Source organism: Cygnus atratus, chromosome 26, assembly GCF_013377495.2.
Source record: "Cygnus atratus isolate AKBS03 ecotype Queensland, Australia chromosome 26, CAtr_DNAZoo_HiC_assembly, whole genome shotgun sequence".
Classification (NCBI taxonomy): Eukaryota; Metazoa; Chordata; class Aves; order Anseriformes; family Anatidae; genus Cygnus; species Cygnus atratus.
This window is the reverse complement of record NC_066387.1, coordinates 3,761,604-3,783,989: the sequence shown is the minus strand read 5'-3', so window position 1 is coordinate 3,783,989 and position 22,386 is coordinate 3,761,604. Positions and strand designations below refer to the sequence as shown.

The 22,386-nt window shown below is 41.6% G+C and overlaps 1 protein-coding gene across 2 annotated transcripts in view; it reads right to left on the bottom strand.

Moving 5' to 3' along the window:
- Positions 1-17,470: 17,470 nt before the first annotated feature.
- The window catches only part of SPPL2B (signal peptide peptidase like 2B), a 26,873-nt gene continuing 21,957 nt past the window's right edge, over positions 17,471-22,386 (bottom strand). The window contains exons 14-15 of one of the 2 annotated variants that reach the window (XM_035568085.2): positions 22,208-22,368; positions 17,471-20,640 (exon numbers count right to left, since the gene is read on the bottom strand). In XM_035568085.2, the coding sequence (XP_035423978.1) occupies positions 20,353-20,640; positions 22,208-22,368 (449 nt within the window). In that variant the 3' untranslated portion in view covers positions 17,471-20,352. Of the gene's footprint in view, positions 20,641-22,139; positions 22,369-22,386 lie in introns of both variants that reach the window. The other variant, XM_035568087.2, reaches the window with a different exon arrangement.

Genomic DNA, 22,386 nt, shown 5'->3' with positions numbered 1-22,386 from the left:
GTAACTGATCATCACATCCAGTATGTTATCAACCATCATGACCTCACTACTATGGACAATATTCCTCTTTTCTCCCATCCCTAACCTGCACACAAATGTTCATCCCCAGCTGGCTCAACACAACATGGGGCCAGTTCTCTTCAATATCTTTATCAATGATCTGGACGAGGGGATCGAGTGCATCCTCAGTGAGTTTGCAGACAATACCAAGTTAGCCACGAGTGTTGATCGGCTCAAGGGTAGGAGGGCTCTGCAGAGAGATCTGGATAGCCTGGATCGATGGGACGAGGCCAACTGTATGAAATTCAACAAGGCCAAGTGCTCGGTCCTGCACCTGGGGCACAACAACCACATGCAGTGCTGCAGGCTGGGGGAGGAGTGGCTGGAAAGCTGCTTGGAGGAAAGGGACCTGGAGGTATTGGTCGATCGTCAGCTGAATATGAGCCAGCAGTGTGCTCAGGTGGCTCAGAAGGCCAATAGTATCCTGGCTTGTATCAGGAAGAGTGTGGCCAGCAGGACCAGGGAGGTGATTGTCCCCCTGTACTTGGCTTTGGTGAGGCCACACATCAAATACTGTGTTCAGTTTGGGGCTCCTCACTACAAGAAGGACATCGAGGTGCTGAAGCATGCCCAAAGAAGAGATGAGGTTGGTCAGGCAGGACTTGCTTTTCATGAACCCGTGCTGACTGGGTGTGCCAAGGGAAATCTCATCCAGTCTCTTCTGCATCAGCCATTTCCTCCTGATTCAGAAGATGCAGTGCGTGGTTGGGCCCAAACACCATTTACTGATGCTATAAATCAGTCTGAGACTTCAGTAAACAGGGAAGCTGCAAAGGAACAGCCTTTTCTAATGCAAATCTATCTAGCAATGAAAGAAAAAGAGAGAAGAAAGGCACTCAGGACACAGGGAGCAGCAGAACTGCTTCTGAAGAGCTTTTCAATGATTTCCAAGAGGCATCAGCGGCTCTTTAAACTGAAGCTTCTAGATAAGAGATTTTAAAAGGTCATTTCTTTGTGAGGCAAGAAACAGAGAAGGGGGAGAGGAAAGGAGTCCATCCAGAATGCCTTTTTTTTTTTTTCTAACAAACCTCCATATCTTCTTTTTCAGTTGTAACTGAGCCTGGCAGAGATAGGCACTTTGGGCCCCTGTGTTTGGTTAACAATATCTCCATTTGACAATTCAGCTCTTGCTAAGAGGAGACAGGTAAGAAACATTTTTTTTCCAGTGGTCCCTGTGACCTAAATGCATACAGATGAGCAATCTCTTCTCCACTCTTTTAATAGGTTTTGGGGTCACCGGCTGTCTCGCATCTGGGAGCTCAAAAATCTAATCCAGACATGCTGATCAGTGCAAGAGCGGTCTTACTACCAGTGGACTTTAAAGGTAGGACAATGGCATGGGAAGAAAAAAAAATAACATCACAGGCAAAATTGTCTATTGCTGTTTTTTAACTGGACAGTACAGTTTAGATTGATCTAATTTTGGCAGCAAATAAAATGTTATACTATGATAAAAGATTCTTAGAACCCTAGCAAGAAGTTCGCATTACTGATTGCACTGGCATTTTAACTGGAAAAAGGAAGTATTTAGAGGCAGAAGCCTACCTAGCAAAGCAATCAAAATTCACCTTCTTTGCTCTCCTTTTAGCATAAGGAAAACTTATTTTCTTTTGAGCAAGTGGTGTGAGTTAAAAAAGAATTACATGTGAAATGAAAACGCAAAGAAACGTACACCCTTCCTTCCTACCTGCAGTCTCAGACTCTATCACAGGGGCTGTGAATTACCAGGAAGCCCAAGGCTGTGCTGCAAATCAAAGAAATCAAATAACGTCCAACAGAGGTGAGGGAGCAGGGGCAGATGACGGAGGAGAGCACACCCACCTGGCTGTAGCTTTTTTCCGACTGTACCCTCTGGGGTGGTATTTCAGGTGAGTTAACTAACTCAGCAACAATGAATTTCCACCTCATTTCACGTTCATTTGGGTGAATGACCCACCTCATTTCACTCTAGGGTGCCAACAGCTATGCTGGCCATACTCTGCTCCCTTGGTGTCTGGCAGAGATCCCCTAAACGGAATTTGGGTGCAGTCAATGAGGCCAAATGTCTGCTTTGGCCCTCTGCCTTAGAATCATAGAATCAGCCAGGTTGGAAAAGACCTTCAAGATCATTAAGTCCAGCCATCAACCTGACCTAACGAGTCCCATCACTATATCACATCCCTTAGTGCCATGTCCACACCTCCAGGGACGGGGATCCACCACTTCCCTGGGCAGCCCATTCCAGTGCTTGACCATCCTCTCCATGAAGAAATTGTCTTGTCTTGTATCCTTTTCAGTTGGGCTGCCTCAAGAAATCAGTGGACACACAGACCCGTGTCAAGAACCTGATGCATCTCCATCACCCCTGATGATGGGGAAGAGACTGAGGTGGTGTATTTGAAGATGATATGCTGGACTATAGCACCGCTGTGCCCTTGCCCTTACATAATTTTCTAGGATAAAGATACAACCCCTCTGGCCAGCAAGAGGGTTTCTGGTAGATGTTCAGTGGAAAGTTCAACTTGTCAGTTTTTCCTTTGGGAGAAATGAAACTTCTTGAGAATTTTCAGAAGCTGCTGCTGGGTCAGGAAGGAGACGACAGCAGGAATCAGCATCAACAGTTCTCATGGTGCATCTCATGGGGCTTTCAAACCCCCTTGGTTTTAAAAAAAATACTGTAAAAAGCCAATGCTTATTCTTTTTTAGGAGCCCCAGCTGATTCCATGTTTGTCTGATTTTGTAGTAGTCATTCAATATCTCTGTCCCCAGTCTTTGCATGATTTAGCCGCTCATTGTTGATACTTTGGAAGGTTTATGGGGAGAGCAGCAATGTAGCCTGTGGTACTGCAGTAGGTAATAACCATATCTGAAAGTGGGGCTGGCACAGCACATGAGGGAAGACATTACTGGCTGAACTGAAGAGCAGATCAATTCACACACCACAGTTATTCCCTGGGAACTCCAGTTGCTTCATCCACTGAGGTGCAAGAAGTACCTCCTCTCCTTCGGGACCATTTCCTAGAGGACAAAGTCATCGGAACAGCAAAGTCTGCTAAGAGACTCATTCACCAAGAAACAGGAATGTGCAAGGATAAAAGGAATGAAGTCATACTTTCTCATATCCCAAAATGGACAAAGAGAAGAAAAAGTTGCATATTACTTTTTCTGACATCTGAATTTATTATTGTTTTTAATTATCATATTTTTTTCAACTTCTAACTTGTGCTTTTTTTTTTCCCCCCCCACAAACAGAAAAGCACTAATGAACAAAGGTGAGGTGGGCTCTTGTACTATATTCAGTTCTAGTCATCTACATTCCATGTCAACAATTTAAGCCAGAAAAAATAAAAAGATGATTTTGATGACATGTAAACCAGAAGTCCATCTTGCAAGAGCACAGTAGAGGGTGGAGTGTTTTTTTTTGGTGCCAGCATATATGGACCAACATAAAGGAGATGAGTAGCAAGGAGCTATATATGTTGAAAACATCTTTCCATTAAAAACAGATGAGCAAAAAGTGATTTTTTTTTTTGGTGTGGGCAGAAATCAGAAGAGTGCCAACTGTCAGAGAAACATGAGTTTCCAGTAAGAATGTTAAGAAGAAAAACCACATTTATGGATTTTTCTCAGAGTAAAAATTGTGAGTGGTTATAAAATATAAAGCCCCTGATAGCAGGGGGAAAACTAAGTGATCTGAGTCCTTCCAGTCCAGTATTACCGGGCTTTCTTCTCACTGCTCCAGTTTAGCAGAGAATGAGTGTAAGATGTGCTACAGAGAAAGCCAACAAGAACTGCCCAGTGAAAATAATCTCTGTCCCTAAAGATCTGCAAAGCAGCTCTTGCAGCTCTGGCTTTGTTTCTTCCTCGGTCTGGATTTTGCTCCAGGGCAGCTTGAGTCATTTCATAGGACCTCCATGAAATTTTTTCCTTAACTGATTGAGATAGGGAAAATTTAAGATATAAAGTGGAATGGCGTAAATATTCATTCATCCCTGATATTTCTTCTAATTAGCCAAACTGGCACTAACACCAGTTCTTTTCATCAAGGAGGACAAGACAGGAGCAATGCTGTGTGCAAGCATGGGTGTGCGCTTGTGCAGAGGGTCAGGGGCACATTATATACAAGCGGAAGGACAGGAGCAAGGAAGGACCTTCCTGGATGTCTCTGAATGCCTTGGGCACAGGTGACAGATGCCCCATGACACGTCTCTGTTGCAGTGCACACGGAGCTGTAAGACTGGCCGAGAACACACGACGGCTCAGCACAGATTGTGGCAGTGCCCGTTTTTAGGTAGAAACTGGCTTCTTGCAAAATGGGATAGCACCTGAGGTGGAAATATGACGGTGACCTCCCAGCACAGTGCTGAAGGCTTACTAACCACCGACGGGGCTCGCTTTTTCTTCCTTTACCTCCCCATTTCCCTGCTTCTTGTCTTTCTCCACTCAGTATTTCTCTTTCTTTGTCTCTGCTGTGTCGTTCACCACCTAAGGTCTTTCCCCCAGCTCTCCCTGCCCTCTCCAGCTCTGCACCCTTACTCTCCCCTTTAGAACAGGAATGCTCACTCCCGTACCTCACAATGCTTTGCCCCAGGCTCCCTCCTGCTTTTCTTCAGCTTTTTCTGTTCCCTTTCTACCCTCAGCAGCAGTCCTCCACCACGAGGACATGAATAAAGCCTCACAAAAGCAGAAGAGGAACTCTTTGTCAGGACAAGGAGTAATGGATTAAACTAAAAAAGAGTTGATTTAGATCAGATATAAGAAATAAATTCTTTACTCAGGGGGTGGTGAGGCACTGGAACAGGTTGCCCAAAGAAGCTGTGACTGCCCCATCCCTGGAGGTGTTCAAGGCCAGGCTGGATGGGGCTCTGGGCAACCTGATTTAGTGGGAGGTGTCCCTTCCCATGGCAGGGGGGGTGGAATTAGATGATAAGGTCTCTTCCAATCCAAGTCAACCTATCTATAACCTTCTATGATTCTATGATTCTCCTCTGGTCTCTTGACCAGAGGAAGAAAAACAAGGAAAGAAGCACTGAAAAGAAACAGTGGTAAATATGTCTTCAAAAGTGAATTTAATTTACTCTGCAACAGATAACGAATGCTAGAAAACCCTAATGACCCCTGAGGGCAGCTTTCAGACTGCTTTTGAGTCTTTGTGTTGCCTTTCTATTTTCCACTGTGTTTGGATGTTTTATTCTAACACTACAATTATAAAAAGCCAATTTACTGCAGCCATTTGAAGAACCAAGTGTTAAAAAAAAATTGTTGCCTTTATTCTGCATTAGCTTGGTACTATTACAGGGTAGTCTGGCTCTCAGCAGAGCAATGCAGAGTACTGCAGATTGACAGGTCTTCAGACATCAGGGTTGTAAAACTGTCTCATGGTCTAAGGTCATGCCTCCCCCAAACAGAGCTTTTGTGAAACGATGGTGTCGGTATGAGAACTATGTGACTTGCTTGAGGCGGACGACAAGATCAGCAGCAAATCTACCTGCAGTGTCAGGAAGTAATGAGCACTTGGTCAAGGGTGAGTGAAGGACTAGTGAGTTTATCACCACCGTAAGACTTCAAAGGAGGAATATAGCAGAAGCAGAAGCATCTTTCTCCAAAGTAAAAAGCAGAAAATGAAAAATTAAACTCCAATGTGCCTCACTCATCATCATTCAAGATCACACATGTCAGAATAACAAATCATATCTGGGCCAGCAAACCATGAGCTTGAGCAGAAGAGAGGAGAGAGTCATTTGTGGTAAGTGAAAACAGAAACATGACCAGAAGAGATAAAGATGTTGGTTAGTAAACAAGCCTGCTAGCACAGCCCAGTGGTGAGAACAACGAAACCCAAATGTCTCAGTGAACATGGAATGGAATGGAATGGAATGGAATGGAACAGTTCACTTGGAAGGGACCTTCAAAGATCATCTAATCCAACTACAAGAAAACAGGGTTAAGCATTGTGATTTTCTCCTTGTAGCTGGTAATTTAATTGTATGTAAATAGAGCTTGGCATCTTGTAGCAGCAGTTACTGACAGAAGGTAGAATATTTCCCCAGCAGTAGCCAGAGGCTGGATGGTGATACAATGACATGTCAGTCTGGAGAGGCCAACAACCACGTGCCAGTTGCCATCAGCCCCCTTTATGGCTCAAGGGCACCCCAAGGTTGCACCAAAGTGGGGCTCCAGAGAGGAGAGGGAGTGTTGGAACAAAACCTTTGCATTGTGATGAGCACAATGTCTTAATTCTCCTCATGAGATGATGATATGCCATGAAAACAATACACGAAGAAACAGCAGCCAGCTGGTAGAACACAAAGAAATGACAGAGCTCCTTGGTGTCACTCCAGCTGGAGTGAACAGTACCTTCATGAGCAAAGACAAAGTGTCCATGCGTAGCAGACGGACAGGCAAGCCAGGTTTGGCTAACCTGGCCTTTCTGTTTCACGTGGCATGAGCATCTCCCGCCACCAAAGTGGTTCCTTGAACCACCTAACACCACGTTTAATCCTTTTGCTTTAACGCATCGCCAACCTCTGTAGCTGGCGCACGTAGACCCATGTCCCCCACTTCTCTGTGGTTAACCTTTAGTAGGGTTGTGCTGCATCCAAAAGTCTACACCCTACTGCCACACAGAACAAAACGCTATCACCCAAGAGGCTGTAAGCCCCGGTCGAGGACACCTCTTTTTCTATTCACGTTAAGTTAGGAAAACGCCGCCAGTGCTGTCTGCCTGCGGACTGCGAGCATCTTGCAAGTGAACAAGGCTGCTCTGGGTGTTACCAGCTCCAGTGATTCTGACTTGAATGATGCAGGTTTAGAGATGATCCTGAATACCTGCTCACTTGCAGCATCCTTTTTGGAGGTGCATCTGGTTCAGCTGTCGTCCTGCACTCAGCAAGCCCAGTGACACTGTGCGGGCCTTGTTTATTGTCTGTTTTGGACTTCAAATGTCTCTCAATTTACAGGTAAGAAGATCCTCTTCCTGCCTGCCAGCTCTGCAGTCTCAGCTGCGACATGACAGGCTGAGCTGACCAGTGCTCGTATTATCACAGTAACAAAGGCTCTAACATCATTTCCATCGTGGAGACACTCAGCCCCTGAGCTCTCCCCTTGCTGAGAGAGTGCCGGGCAGATCTGTACCTGCAGGTGGGTTTTGAACTTCAACTATGTATTAGAGAGCAAAATGAAGGCTGCCTTCCTCCCCCTTGACTGTGCCGCCTTGACCACATGGTACAAATAGTAAATACCGAATACACACAGGGAGTATCCAGTAAGCAAGAAGTGCCATTTTTTTCCAATTACTTTTCACAATAGGAGAACAATATTATTTGATACTTTTCAGCTCATGAGTGGCCAAGGAAAGCTCACATGCTTAACTCATGGCATTTCATTTGGTCACAACCCCTAAATGTGCAGCCCTACATTGGCTTCAGAGGCTGCAGCAAGTGAAGGGAGGTTATCAGCTGCACCTGGTGAAAATACTGGTGTAGATATTGGGACCAGAGCATCCTGGAGGAGCAGCAGGGTGCTAAACTAGATGCTTTCATTTTCCACGTAACCACATTTTGTTCTTTCTTACCACCTGGCATAGATTTGAAGCAAGGTGTAAATCATGTTTTTTGGTACCTAGCTTCAGCCCTTGTTACAGCTTGACAGATAGGCATCGATATTCATGTGCATAAAACCCTTGTGCTACCCTGAAACCCGTCATCTGCAGTGCATGGTTCCCTCAAAGACAGAATGCACATAGAGAAAACAGCTAGTGATGACTGAGGAGCATTCAGGCTGGAAACTTGCAGTGCCTGAGGTGATGGGATTTTTGCCACTGACTTGGGAGGCTGCAGAACGAGACTCCAGACTTATTGGTGTGGGACAGTGCCATCTACTAAACTCAGGCACTGAGGGTGTGTGACCAGCCAGGGTCAGCCCCCCTGCCTGAGGGGACCGTCCCCGAGCACAGGCTGCGGGACACTGGCACACATGGGCTGCTCTGAGCTGTCTGCAGGGCAGCCTCGTGGCTGGAAGACAGGTTGGGTGCAAAGCAGCACGACAGCACTCCCAGGCCCTTTCCTCCATCTGCGGGGACTGAGCACCATCCAGAAACGCTGCAGATACATTTCCTTTAGCTCAAACAGTAGTGCTGTCCCATCCCTGGAGCCCGCGGACGTTGCTACAGGATTTGTCCCATGCCAAGGTCAAAACCGTACACATCCGTGGCTGTCCCACCAACGCGCTTCATATAGTGACAACGGTGCCTATTTCAGCGCTTACGTCTGCATCATTGCTAAACCTGCACTTTTTATTTCCCGTGAAGTAACCTGAACTTTCTGGACCATAATTCCTTATAGTTTTTAAATACCGTAAATAACGCTCTGCATTTGTTTTCCATGGTACTAATGAAATTAAGCATTTCTCCTCATCCAGTACTTTCAGAGAGGAGGTTCCAGAGACCATTTTCCTGTGAAACCACAGCTCGCCCATCAGGCCACACGTTTGGTGTCGGTGGACACACACCGGTCAATAGCCACGCGATGAAACACCCTACAGAAATAAATTATTCTGGGGAAACCCGGCAGAAACGCACCAAACTTGTGGAGATTCAACGGTGAGCACATTCCTGTGGAGCGTTTTGGCTCCTTCGCACTGACGGGCAGACCGGGTCCCCTCCAGCATCCCTGTGTCACTTGTGCGAAGCGCCCCCAACCTCAGCGCCGTCATTTTAGCGTCAAAAAGCACCGAAACCGGCAAAGCGCAGCCTCCCGAGCGGTAACTCACCTGCTCCGCTTCTCCTCCTGTCGCGGCGCCGTCCGGCCCCGGACCTCGCCTCCCGCCCAGCGCAGCCGCCCCGCCGGGAGGGGCGAGGGGGCGGGGGGCGGCCGGGCCGGGCCGGGCCTGGCCGGGCCGTTAAAGGCGCAGGGAGGAGCCGGGGCCTCGCCCTCAGGAGCTGGCTCCTGAAGTGATGGGGATTCGCGCTGGCAGCGCTGAATTTACCCCAGTCGCCAGAAGTTGTCAGCCCCACACAGTGAAACCATGGGGTGATGGATTAACAAGCACGGTCCGTGCACGTGGAAATCACTGAAGGGGAGCACTTGTATAAATGTCCCTCAGCCCCTTGGCCAGACATCCATACTGCTTACTGTACACACTTTATTTATCATCATAACAATCTCTGTGAGGAAAATGCCATACCTGCTGCACAGGGACAGGCAGGGCTTACCCAGCATCACACATACTTGCAGCAGAGGCCAAAACCGGGCAGGGATTTCCTTGTGTGGAAGCTAACATTTGAGCCTTTTGCCAAGACGTCTTGAAAGATGAAAATCACATCAAAAACTGAGAATTGGTTTTATTTCAACCTGACTTTTTGCCTACTTTTAGGCACAGTCAGCATTCACCTGCTTGCCATTTCTCATCCCATAGGCTCTAAACAAAGCACGGCAGGAATATAAAACGTTTTTATTATTATTATTATTTTTCCCCACTTATAAAATAACTGTAGAGGCTTCCCTGAAGTTAGTTTTGAGAAGAGCATATTCTTGTATTCCTAACATATTCCTGTCTAATGGGAGATCTCCAAACGAAGCAGAACTCTGCAGGGCCTTCCTACCCTCCAGTAGATCAACACTTCCCTCAACTTGGTGTCATCTGCAAATTCACTGAGGGTGCAGTCAATTCCCTCATCCAAGTCATCCATAAAGATATTAAAGAGGATGGGCCCCAACACCGGAAAACACCACTGGTGACTGGTTGCCAGCTGGATTTCACTCCGATCATGACCTATCTCTGGGCCTGGCCGCCCAGACAGTTTTTAGTGTACCAAGAGCGTACCTGTCCAAGCCATGGGCTGCCAGTTTCTCCAGGAGAATGCTGTGGGAGACCATGTCAAAGGCCTGCTGAAGTCTAGGCAGACTACATCAACAGCCTTTCCCTATCCACCAGCCAAGAGTTGTATTTAAACAGAAAAACTTGAGATTAAACTTCAAAATACCTCATTTACATGAATACAGTTCTCACAAAAATACCCCAGAACCTTATGTTTTATACACCATAATACACCACATATAAATACACTATAGCCTTATGTTATGCTTCAAGGCTAAAGAATTTCAGAGCTTTAGATTTTAGTTCATCACCACTATTTTTCTGTTCAAGTAACTTTCTTCCAACCTGTACTAAACAACAGCATCAGGCTTGTGAAGACTGGACCTCTGCAGTTCATTATGGTGAGCAAAAACCTCTCTTATTTATGTGTGATATGCAATCTATATTCCCTTCTAAAACAGGAAAACATACACACACAAACAAACAAAAAAACCGCACCACCACCAAAACAAAACAAACAAACAAAAAAAAACAACAGGTCATCTAATTTTGGATATGTAGAGAGCTACAGAATTTAGGCTACAATGAGCTATAAATACGAAACTCAGGTTTGTCTTTTAGTTCTAGCTGTGGCATAGCTGATGATCAAGGCTGTCCCTGCCTGTACATCCAGTGCCATTAAGTCATCAAGGCCCTTGGTGGTCCCGAAACTCCCCACTTAGTCACATGCACAGGTGAGATAATGGACTGGTTTCGGTCAATGAACTGACCTGAAACTGGGCAATCAAGAAGATCCTCACTAAAAAGTATTTGAGCAATTAGTGCAGGAGCTCTCTGGGAAGGAATCTCACACTGCCCTGAGGTCAACCTTCAGGCAGCATCTGTGCATATACCCGCTCCTGTGTTCAAAGGAGCTATCACTCTGGGTGGAAAATAAAGCTTTTCCTTCCAGAGATCCCCCTAGGTGGTTCTTGCTGCAAAACCAAGCAAGAGGTAAGTAGATAAGATGCTTCTAAATAGTCAACAGAAACTGTGCCTGTGGATGCAGAAACTATGCAGTGCATATTTTGGAAATGTTTTAAATGTAATTAAGATAGTCAAAAGTGACAGAACATGCATGTGCAGGACTGGTCATAGAGCCACAGACCAGCTGTACTGTAGGAACTCAGCAGAACAGCAGCTCAGGGTCTTATCATGAGACATCCGTTTGAGTGATTTGACTCCCCATGAGAACATTACCCTGTGCCAAAATACCAATAATTTATTTTTTAAACAAATGCTCTGTCCATATTTATGCAACAGATACAGGAATAAAAAAGGCACAATTTTTTTCCTTATTCTATTTCTGTTCTAATATGCAGATGTATATCTAAATCCAAATTACAATTTCAACTAATACAGGATGTGCTACTACAAAATAAACGTGACTTTTTCTTTGTTTAATAGCAACAACAAAAATAGTGATGGCACTACTAGTTTAGTATTTGCAGAAATTTATGTGGTACATTTGTTTGTTGGTAAAGGTATTGATGTGATTAACTATGTTTTGTTCCCAGAAAATACTGCCTGTCAGCATTTTAGGATGAATTCTGTAGCCAGACTGAATCTTAATATTTATTATCCTTTATTTAACACAAAACCAGTCTTTCTGGTTTTGAGCCCTCTTTGTCCGAACAGAAGTAGCTGTTCCGTCATTCCGCAGCAACAGTCCAAAGAGAAAGGCTGTTTAGCTGCAATGCTTCCTTCCTTCCTTGTCTTTCTTCTTCCAAGGTAGGTGACACAAGAAATTTCTTAATTTTTGTCTTTTCAGCTATATTGCACATGTAAAAGGAAAATGCAGGACATACTAAACACCAGAGTTGAAATGCACCTGTTTTCAATTTGCACCATTCAGATACCTCTATGACTTGCAATTTAATTCATTAGAAACTTAGTATTTTTCCACGAGGCCTGTAAGTACCCACCTTCCTTTCCAAGCAATAACACAACATGCAACTCATTGGTTGTATCTGTACAATAATCCCATCAAGGGTAGAAGCAAAGGCAGAAAGAAAGCTTGATTACTTGTTTAGACAGATGTGTTCTGCGTCTTGCGTATGAGCGGGAAACTTGAAATGCAATGGGCAAGACTTGAAAGACAAGAATTTTGCATGGAATCCATCTCAAGACTGAAGCTATGAGCAGCTTTTGAGATCTTTTAAATTACAAAAGACAGTTTATCACATTTTAATGCAAAGAATAAAAAGTAAACTGGATTTCAAATGTAACGATAAAAAATAGCAAAATTCAGTTCAAAAGTTAAGTAACTTTATTTTACAGTTTTAGAAAATCTGTACATTTTTAAACTAAAACAGGCTAAGGTAAATTCCAATGTTTTTAAAAAGCAAAACAGAAGAAAAAAAAAACACTGCAATTTCAGTTGATTTTTTTTTTTTAAGGATTGTTTTCTTTTACCATATACATGTATGCCTGAAATAGGCTAAATTACTCCATGGAAAACAAAACAAAAATCACTCTGCAGAAACCCTTGGGATATTTCTGATCTCTTGTCATCAGATTCTGTTCCTCCCACTGTTAATTATGAAATAGGGTTTTCCCCATGATACATCACAGAGGGAAGAAACGATTCTACATTGATCACTGGAGATGCTATGTCTTACAATGTATTTACACATATAAAATTATATATTATGATATGCTGTGCAATTGGCTACATGACTAAATCATTCAGATGGAGGGGATGAGATCAAAACCATGATGAGCTCTATAGTTATATGGGAAAGCACTCACCCAGACTGAATGGAAGATCTGATGCAAGTGTTACAGTAAGACCTACAATGTCAAAACCAGAAATGTTCACCAAAAGTGTCTTTGACTACTTGGACACTCCTTTTTCCTCCTGGGTTTTGCAATGGCTCTATTCTACTGTCAGCAGAGGAAGACAGTAGTAACATGACATGTTCAGTTCCTTATTATTGTTTGCAAACAATAATAACAACAACTAAAATCTTACTTGTACCATAGGTACAAGATACTCGTATCATAGATACAAGTCACAAAATTACTGATTTATCTATCCTTGTAGATACCATGCACCGGTTTTGCAAACCATCATCTAGCAAATACCACGCCTGCTACAGTTTGCTTGAAGGTAGAGAAATACAATTCACACCAGGCAGTCTACAATTCAGTAATCCAGTGAATTAAAACCATGGAACTAATATGCATACTTTATGTGACTGCCTATCTGACAAGATAAATGAGAGGCAAGATAAAATCAGGGAAGGATATTCATTTTATCACCATACCTGATGCAACGATTAAGGACTGACTACATCTTTATAGGGAACTAAATTCCTTGTTCTTTGGGTCCCATCTGCATTTCATTTTGACAGCTTCAGCGCATGTGGCATTCCTAGCCACCGTGCAGGAAAAACATTTGAATGGAGCTTTTATGCCACAGTCTTGGTACCCTGGCAAACTTTCTTAGTTGGAATTTTATTTTTTATGCTTTTATTTTTATTTTTTAGGGGGCCAATAGCAAAGAAGATTTTAAAGTAACCAAAATGTATCAGCTTTTGAAACACAAAAGCTTCCTTCAGCACCTCATGAAACAAGAGCATAAAAGTTTAGCTCTCATTATTATAAAGGTATGCATTTGCAAGCACCAAAATTAATAACCGCTTGAGTTTGCAGTCTTCATAACAGTAGCCTATACACAATTAATTGAACATTATTACAAAGACCTTCCACAAAGACATTGGACTTTTTAAACTACTCTACTATGTTACCTCCTGCTCCCTAAAAGAAGCTACTAACAAGCACCCAATAAACTAGCATTAAACAAACGTGTATTTTCCTCTCTAGTCTTATCTCAAATTCTCTTTATACTGCTCTTTTTGCCTGCAGTCTCCCATCTGATCCACATACAAAGCACTGGTAATTCACTTTTAATAAAGTAACGCTAACATTGTTCAAACATTGCTAGCACGTTAATAGATCCTCAGTTCCTCCAGCACCGCACAATATGAAAAAGTGAAATAAAGTGATAAAAACAGTAAGTAGATCATCCATAGTCAGGGTTGCAAATCTGCATCTTTCTTTAAGAAAAGTGGTTTTGCTTTCATATGTTGCCAAACTGAATATATTGGAGCTTGCATGCACTGTCAGTGACTTCTAGGATTGAAAAGATTCATTGGAAATGTTAGAATGAGACAGTCCCACACAACGAATGCAGCATGTAATGCAGGAGTCAGGGTGGGCAATGGTATCCGATGGTTAAGATATGGAGTCAGATAATATTAATGGACTAGTGCAGAGAGTGCTACGAGTGCACTATGAAACAGGGACTTCCCCGTGAGGCGGTTGATGCCGCATGCCTGCCAGTGTTCAGGAGGCGTTTGGACAATGCTTTCAACATGCTTTAGCTTTTCGTTAGCTCGGAAGAGGTCAGGCAGTTGGACTAGATGTTCTCTGAAGGTCCCTACCAACTGAACTATTCTATTCCAATCTTGAGAGGTCAGTGACAAAGCACGAGTTGAAGACAAATAGGCAATAGCTATTTGCACTAGCACATGCATACCATTGTCATTAACTACCAGTTAGAGAGAAATATGGTTATCTCCCCCCATAGACTTGGTCTCATGCTCATTACTTAAATGTACAAAATCAAAAGATAAGATTTCTTATCTCAGTAGAAGGAGCACCGCATCTATTTAACAAGTGCTTTGACGTGGTTTCTGCCTATAGAACTCATGATTTTTAAATTAGTAAAACACAACCAAAACGTTCTTTGTAAGAGAAGATGTGTCTTGGGACCAGTGCTGTTTAGTATCTTTAACAATGACATAGACAACGGGATCAAGTGCACCCTCAGCAGGTTTGCAAATGACACCAAGCTGAGTAGTATGGTCCATCAATACAACAGAAGGAAGAGATGCCAAAAGGGACCTGGACAAGATAGAAGAGAGGGCTCATGTGAACCTAATGAGGCTGAACAAGTCCAAGTGCAAGGTACTGCACCTGGGCTGGGGCAATTCCAGACATGAGTACAGAGTGGGTGAAAAACTCATTGAGAGCAGCCCTACAGAGAAGGACTTGGGGGTTCTAGTGGACAAAAAGCTCAACATGAGCCAGCAGTGGGTGCCTGGAGCCCCGAAGGCCAACTGCATCCTGGGCTGCATCAACAGAGGAGTGACCAGCAGGTGGAGAAAGGTGATTGTGCCCCTCTGCTCTGCCCTTGTGAGGCCCCACCTGGAGTGCTGCAACCAGGTCTGGGGCCCCCAGCACAAGAAGGACGTGGAGCTGATACAGTGGGTCCAGAGGAGGGCCATGAAGATTATCAAGGGGCTGGAGCACCTCTCCTATGAAGGAAGGCTGAGAGAGCTGGGGACGTTCCATCAGGAGAAGAGAAAGCTCCAGGGTGACCTCATTGCAGCCTTTCAGTATATAAATGGTGCTTTTTAAAAGATGGAGAACAGCTTTTTGCTACGGCAGACAAAATAGGACAAGGGGGAATAGTTTTAAACTGGTAGATTTAGATTAGGTGGTTGGAGGAAGTTCATCCCTCAGTGTGGTGAGGCACTGGAACAGGCTGCCCAGAGAGGTTGTGGATGCCCCAGCCTTGGAGGTGTTCAAGGCCAGACTGGATGCAGCCCTGGGCAACCTGACCTAGAGGGTGGCATTCCTGCCCATGGCAGGGGGTTGAAACTAGGTGGTCCCTAAGGCCCCTTCCAATCCAAGGGGCCCATCCAATCCCATGATTCTAGATTCTATGATTCAATCCAATTCCATCCTATTCTATGATTCTATATTCTGAATTGCCAATCACAATGCTTTCCTAAATGTCCTAATTTTTCCTCAATGTGCAGCCCTTACAGATTTTATTTTAAAACATCACAGACCATATTTGTCAAAAAAAAAAAAAAGGCACCACCCCCACAGGCTATGGACAAATGTTTGGATCTGCCAGCACATCTGGCACACATTACTTTGGCTTGTGCCAAAGTAATGTGTGCCAGGTATTGCTATACACTAGTTGTGTATTATGGCTTAGCTAGCTTATTTACACATAGGAATATGCTACGAATAAGGTGGCAACTGATGAAAGCATATATATATATATATATATATGTATCAAAATCAATTTTGTTAACTGATTATCAATGAAGCTGCCACTAATAAGTAATATTACTGGGCTTTACATCCTAAGCATACAGTATAGTGCAAGAAATCAGAAATATATGCACTACACAACCATGGGGTTAAAGAAAAGGGAGAAAGGAACAAAACCACAGGCGAAAACTGCAGTATCTTACAATAAAAGACCTGTATGTAAGAATTTACCTCAAGGCAACACTTTTTTTTTTTTTTTTTAAACCAGCACCCAGTATAGGGGTGATTTCATTCTTCATTTTTATTTTATTTATATTTGGCTAGCCTGGGAAGGTATAAAAACAGTTAAATGAAACAAAGGAACCCCTCAAGGCCAAAGGCATCTAATAGGAAGCAGAGTAGTTAAGCAGGCAACTGAGAAACTTCCTAAGTCAAAAAAGGTTCTACAAACTGGAGTGTGATATATCCAGAGGCATTGAACTTACATAGTGTCCCAAGGATTTTGTTCTGAAACAAAACTTTTTCTTCCAAAAAAAGAAACTAACTCTAAGCATTCTGTTGTCCATCAGACCCCCCAGAAAAAAATAAGATCTGCAAGTAAATACATATCTCCCCTGATGTCATACTAATTGACTGATGAATGCAGTCACCTTCAGCAAAGCTTAAAATTGTATTATTTCAGTTCTGTTTATTTTCTTTTTTTTTTTTTTTTCTGGCTCCAGCGTCAGTGCTATTTTTCCAGCATACTTAGAAGTCTACAGGCACTATCATTATGGTCATATGTTCTCAGTGAGCAACGCATCACAGATGCAAAAACCAAATCTGAAATATGGAAATGGACATATCTGAAAAACACTATTAGGACTTGCAAGGCATTCTTAAGAAAAGACAGACTGATGGCTACTGTAAGCAAAAAGGAGCAGCTTCTGCAGGAAAGGCTTTACTGAGATCAAGATATCAGGTAAAGAAACAAATCAAGAAATTTGATATGGTTAATACAAAAGGAAACAAAATGAAAAGAGGAATTTTCTAATTGACATGTTTTCTAAATGCCATGTTAATAAACATGTTAACAAATCTGTTAGGAAAAATGCTGTGCTATGGATAGTGATTTTTTTTTTTGACATTTGTCCAAGTTTAGAGATAACATTAAATCACTAAACATAAACAAGTACAGCTCTTCCATATGTGGACTTCTTTTGCCTTTTTTTTTTTTTTAATCTGCTACTGTTAAAAACAGATATTTTTCTATTTCATTTTAAATGCTCTTAATTTGTGACAAGTGAAAAAGAAAATTCACACAAATTAACAGAGCATTTGAGGTACTTCTCCCTTATTTGTCACTCTCACTAAGGTCTTTCAGGTTGCATTCTACCTTCAGCTGCATTTGTGCAACCCTTCAGGAGGACACAAATCAAATCCAAACACTTGGTCCAACACACTGACTCATATTTAGTAATTTCAGACCCAGGAAAGAAAATGACACTCACTACTGTAGTCATCCAAAGAAAGATTTTTGGTTGTTTTTGTGTTAAACAAGAAGCACTTCAACATTACTTAAAAAGCAGCCTTTTAACTCAAGTTGGTGGAGAATGTACATCTGCAATCATAAAAAAAATCAGAATTAACTACATTGAATATATCTTGACATTTTCCTATAAAACATTATATTTTACATTAAGCTGCTGTGGGAGGTTTTTTGAAAGACAGAAAAGCAGAGCCTTGGTTTTTGATGGAAGTGATTGAACTATGTAGGATCAGGGTCTAAACAGTCGCAGCCAGACTGGTGTACCAGGGTCACCTGATTTGTACAGTACTAGAATAGTCAAAGTATATAACTCATTTACATACTTTAACTGGAATTATTGCACTATTTTTTTCCACACCGATCTCTGTAGTTTGAAAAAGTTACACTTGGATGGAAAACCATCAAAAACAAAAAGATGAAGCATGTGCTCCAAGCAGACCCATCTAGAATGAAATATGAACAAAGCAACTATTAAAGGTCTATAAGTGAATCAGTGTTATAAATTATTCCATTTTAATTGAGTTATAAACAACTTGAGAAAAACTCTTACCTAACCCACACTACATGAGAACAAATGTTAAAATACATTTTCAAGAAGGTGATAAACCTTAATGCTTCATCATCAAAAAACTACTGACTTAAGTGTAAAAAAACTACTCCCAAAAATATTATGACTGAAAGACAATCAAGGCAAAAAAACATAGAACTTTGAGTCAGTCTCCAAATTTGTTTTATCGCTATTTGTCAAGTTCATTATTTAAACACAGGACTTTTTTTTTTTTAATATATATACTTATACAATGGTTTAAATTAAGGCATAATCCAGCTGGCTGATATTTTCAATAAGATGTCTCTGTTGCTTTTTATTAGTAAAAATTGGTTCAGATTACCCCTGACAAAAGTAACACAGTCCATTAAAGAGGAAATTAAAAAACAAAACAAAAGAACAAAACCCAGATCTCTCTAATCCTACTATCTAATCCATTTGGGTCATTCATAAATTAATGTGGTGCAGGCCTTAGGACTCAGTAAGCCTTTCAAGAAACTCACCACTACATCAATCTATCAGACCGGGCTTGAAGTTTTAAGCAGAAGCTGGTAAAATCACGAACCCATGGTGTGGTTTTACAGAAAGCCTTTCACATTCTAGAGAAAGAATATTGTCCACCCAATGCAAAACAGATTAAAAGAAGTTAACATCCAAAAAACACAGGGCAAACTTTTGGAAGACCTAGCCAAAGAGACAATGGCTGAAGTTTAACAGACAGACATTAAAAGGAGAGCCTTTCAGCATTCAACTCACCATGCCAACTGGAGACTCTTAATTTAAAAGCATTGCCTCAGATCATGACACAATAATGATGCTTTTGTAAATGACATTTTAGGCTCTCAAAATACTCTGAAAAGCATTTCTTCCATGCAATTTGGAATCATATTCTTGATATGATATTTGAATCATATTTCCTTTCTCAGCTTTAACATAAAGTATTTGAAGTTTGAAATTTTAGGGAATTGCAATTTAAGTGTAGAACACAGACACCTTCGATGAAGCCAAGTGTTCTTAAATTGAATAAATGATATGCAAATCTCATCTCTCTGCGTGTATCAAAGCTGATGCATAAAAGGTTCAACCATGTTACATAAGAAAATGCACAATTTCAGGAATATAAATTAAGACCAGCTGCACCTCAAATAGCTTTAACTTCATCAATTTAGTCTTTCACAATGTCTTTTAGCAAGAGGGGCAAAATAATAGGCTAGATGACAGCCTCATTCCAGAACCTGACAGACCACACTTAGCTTCTCTCAGGACAAAACAAAACATTATTTGAAGCAGCTGATTAGTTACTGAGCAGCAAGTAGCTCTAAATCACAAGTGACTATAGCACCACGTGTTCCCTTGGGAATGAAAACACCATTTTCTTCATAATTAATAATCACAACGATATTCCTTAAAGTTCAGCAGTTTGGATTTTTTGAGCTTTTACTGATTCTTTTGCTGTTTTACTTTAACATTTTTCCCAGTGAAAGTACTGCCTATTACGCTTAGTATAATGCTATTACCTATTTTCTTATTTATCTGGCTTGTATTTTACTTCTAAAGCAAACATTCTCAATACACTTATTCTGTGACAAACAATTTATTTTCAGAAACAGCCCCTGGAGTTCATAGGAGTGCTTAGAGAGCTTCCTGTAGCTCCATTCATCCTGCCTTTTAAACTAGACTAGTAGCCAACACAGGCACCTGCAAGTAAAAACAAAGACAAAAAAAGTTTAAGAGATGCATTTAATGCACCACGGTAGTATAAATCCTTTCAGAGGCTGGTAATTTAACCATTCTCTGCATTTCCTGAATGTCAGCTTATACTAAAGCATTCCCTTGCATCAATGGCTTTGACAAGTAGGAAAAGTAAAAGGTAACAGTAGGGAAAGTGCTAAAAACCTATCATGTTTCTCTCAACTAAGCATTGTAGCAGACTTGTTCAATGCTTTTCCTCCACGTTAACCTACACTATGCTAAAGCAGCAAAAATAGCCACACAAGCACAGAGTACTGTGTAAATAAAGACTCTTAATACTACCCCGGTATAATGAAAATGCATCAGTCAAAGGCATTCACTAATAAAATGATCACTGAAATCCATACATCAGAACCCTTGTAGAGCACCATATTTCAGAAATATATTTGAAGTGTATAGCTGTACCGAAGCTGGAGGCAGAATATTCTGTGTTGTTTGATGATCAGACTCCCTGTGAGGTTCCTCAATGAACATGAATACTACCGAACCAGTCTAAATACATACTGGCTTTACATGGATGTTTGTGACAGAAAATACGGAGTTCCTATCACATTGTTTATTCCAGCTGTTTTTGCTCTAGGTTTAGGCATTTGCTTTCAAGGTCGTCCCTGTTATGCCCAGCTGGTTCCTCACTCTGTGTGACAGAAATTTCTGACTGTTCCGTCTTTGTGTCATTATCAGCCAGCTCCTCTGCAGTCAAGGTGGGGCCATGCAGCTCCTTCACATGGAGGGTGGGATTGGTCATTTGCTCTGTCTCTTCTTGAGAGGCCGGTACATTGCTATCTTTGGGAAGCTCAGGGCAGTTGACGGGAGCTATCACCAAGGGAGGCTGAGGTAGGTCTTTCTGCAAATGGAAGATCACAGAATGAAGAAAATCAGGAATTACTGCTGTCAAGAGCGGTATTAACTGTATATAGAGATACACTAGAATTTACAAAAAAATGTATTCAGCTGCATCCAGTTATCAAGTGAAATGGTCAGATCAAATGGTCACACAAGGTGAAGATAAAAGGCTCTTACTACTCTGCAGCACTGGACACATGCATAATGTTATCCTATTTTTGCATTTTAAAGTGCACAAGAGTTTTTTCTTCCAGGAACTTGTCTAATAATTTTAAAAAACCCTGTAAACTTTTCTTGTTCACAACAATTTTGGCAGAGTTTCATGTCTGCACAGAAAAAAAATACTAATCTTCTAAAAAACGGTTTTGTTTTAGACTAGAAATCATGAATTCAAACAACAGTTTAAACTTTTATAATAGAATTTTGTTAAGGCTAAGGAAGGGAAGGTATTATCAGATAAGATGGTCCTAAGGAAATAAAAAACAACAACTTCCAGAAGAATGTTTGACTTGTTTTTTTGATATTTCATAGAATGCTTGCTATGCTATACATCTGCACTGTTCTTATGGTAACCTTGTATGTTAAAGCTCTAGCTAGTCACCTGCAATGTTTTTTTTCCCCACCCCCTTTTCATAAGCTCCAAATTCAGATATGTGACTACAATGTAGTGGCACCCTTCATATTATTAAAGTGTCTTTGTGCTAGGTTCCTAACACAGAACAGTAGTGGCATGACTAAAGGATTTGTAACCAGGAAATACTGTTTCTCTAAATTAGAGTTGCAGGAATTTCTGAATTGTTATTTATAAGTGTTTCTCTGTAGAGGAAGAACTTGTGGAAGAACTTTTATTTGCTAAGATCCTCCTGGGTCTCTTGCTATCACATGTCTATAAGAGACTGACAATAACTTTGATTTCTTTGACTGCAACCTTTCTGTGACATTAGTAGTGGTTTTAGTCCCTATTTCTTGATTTATCAACTGTGATAGTTTTCCAGAAACATGACCTGTGTGAGGCATACAAAGGACTGCAATCTCGACTCAGCTAATTACGTGCTACTTGGCTTCCTGTAATAATAAAAACAGTATTTGCCAACTCAACCAGTCCCATCAAAGTCTATGTTCTTACTGAAGAACCATGAAAAGAGAAGCACTACCTTCTGTAAAACTTAAGGGACCATAAGCAATCTATAATGAACTGATCTAGATCTGTCTTCATAAGCTGTAGGCTACGAAAAGATATGAACATAAATATTTTTAAGGAGTTACTTACCACAACAGTAATAATACTTTTAACAAAGATCAAACCAGTAAAAATTGCATCAGAATGAAGAAGAATAGACAGGGTCTACTTTACTTTTCACTAGCTAGTTTACATGGCCATTAATATTAAAGAAAGAAAATGAGAACATTACTGAGGCAAAAAAGTGTGTAAAAAAGAAACAATCAAGCAAAACAAAAATCTTTGGTTTTGGTGGATAATACTACAATATTTTACTCAACTTTAATTCTAGTTAGGTTTTTATAATAATAGTATTTCTTGAAGACACTCATATCAAACTGGTATTCACCGCAAAGCCGCTGCCCGTCCAGAACATTGCAAGCTCCTTTCTCCAAAGAGCCACAGCAAAGCTCGTGATTAGAGTGCAGGGCACCAAGTAGAGGAGAGCTGGCTGGCCCATCTGCATCAATGCCAAGGCGACAAAGGTCACAAGAAGGCCTATGCCATAGGCTGGAAGGAAACAAGACC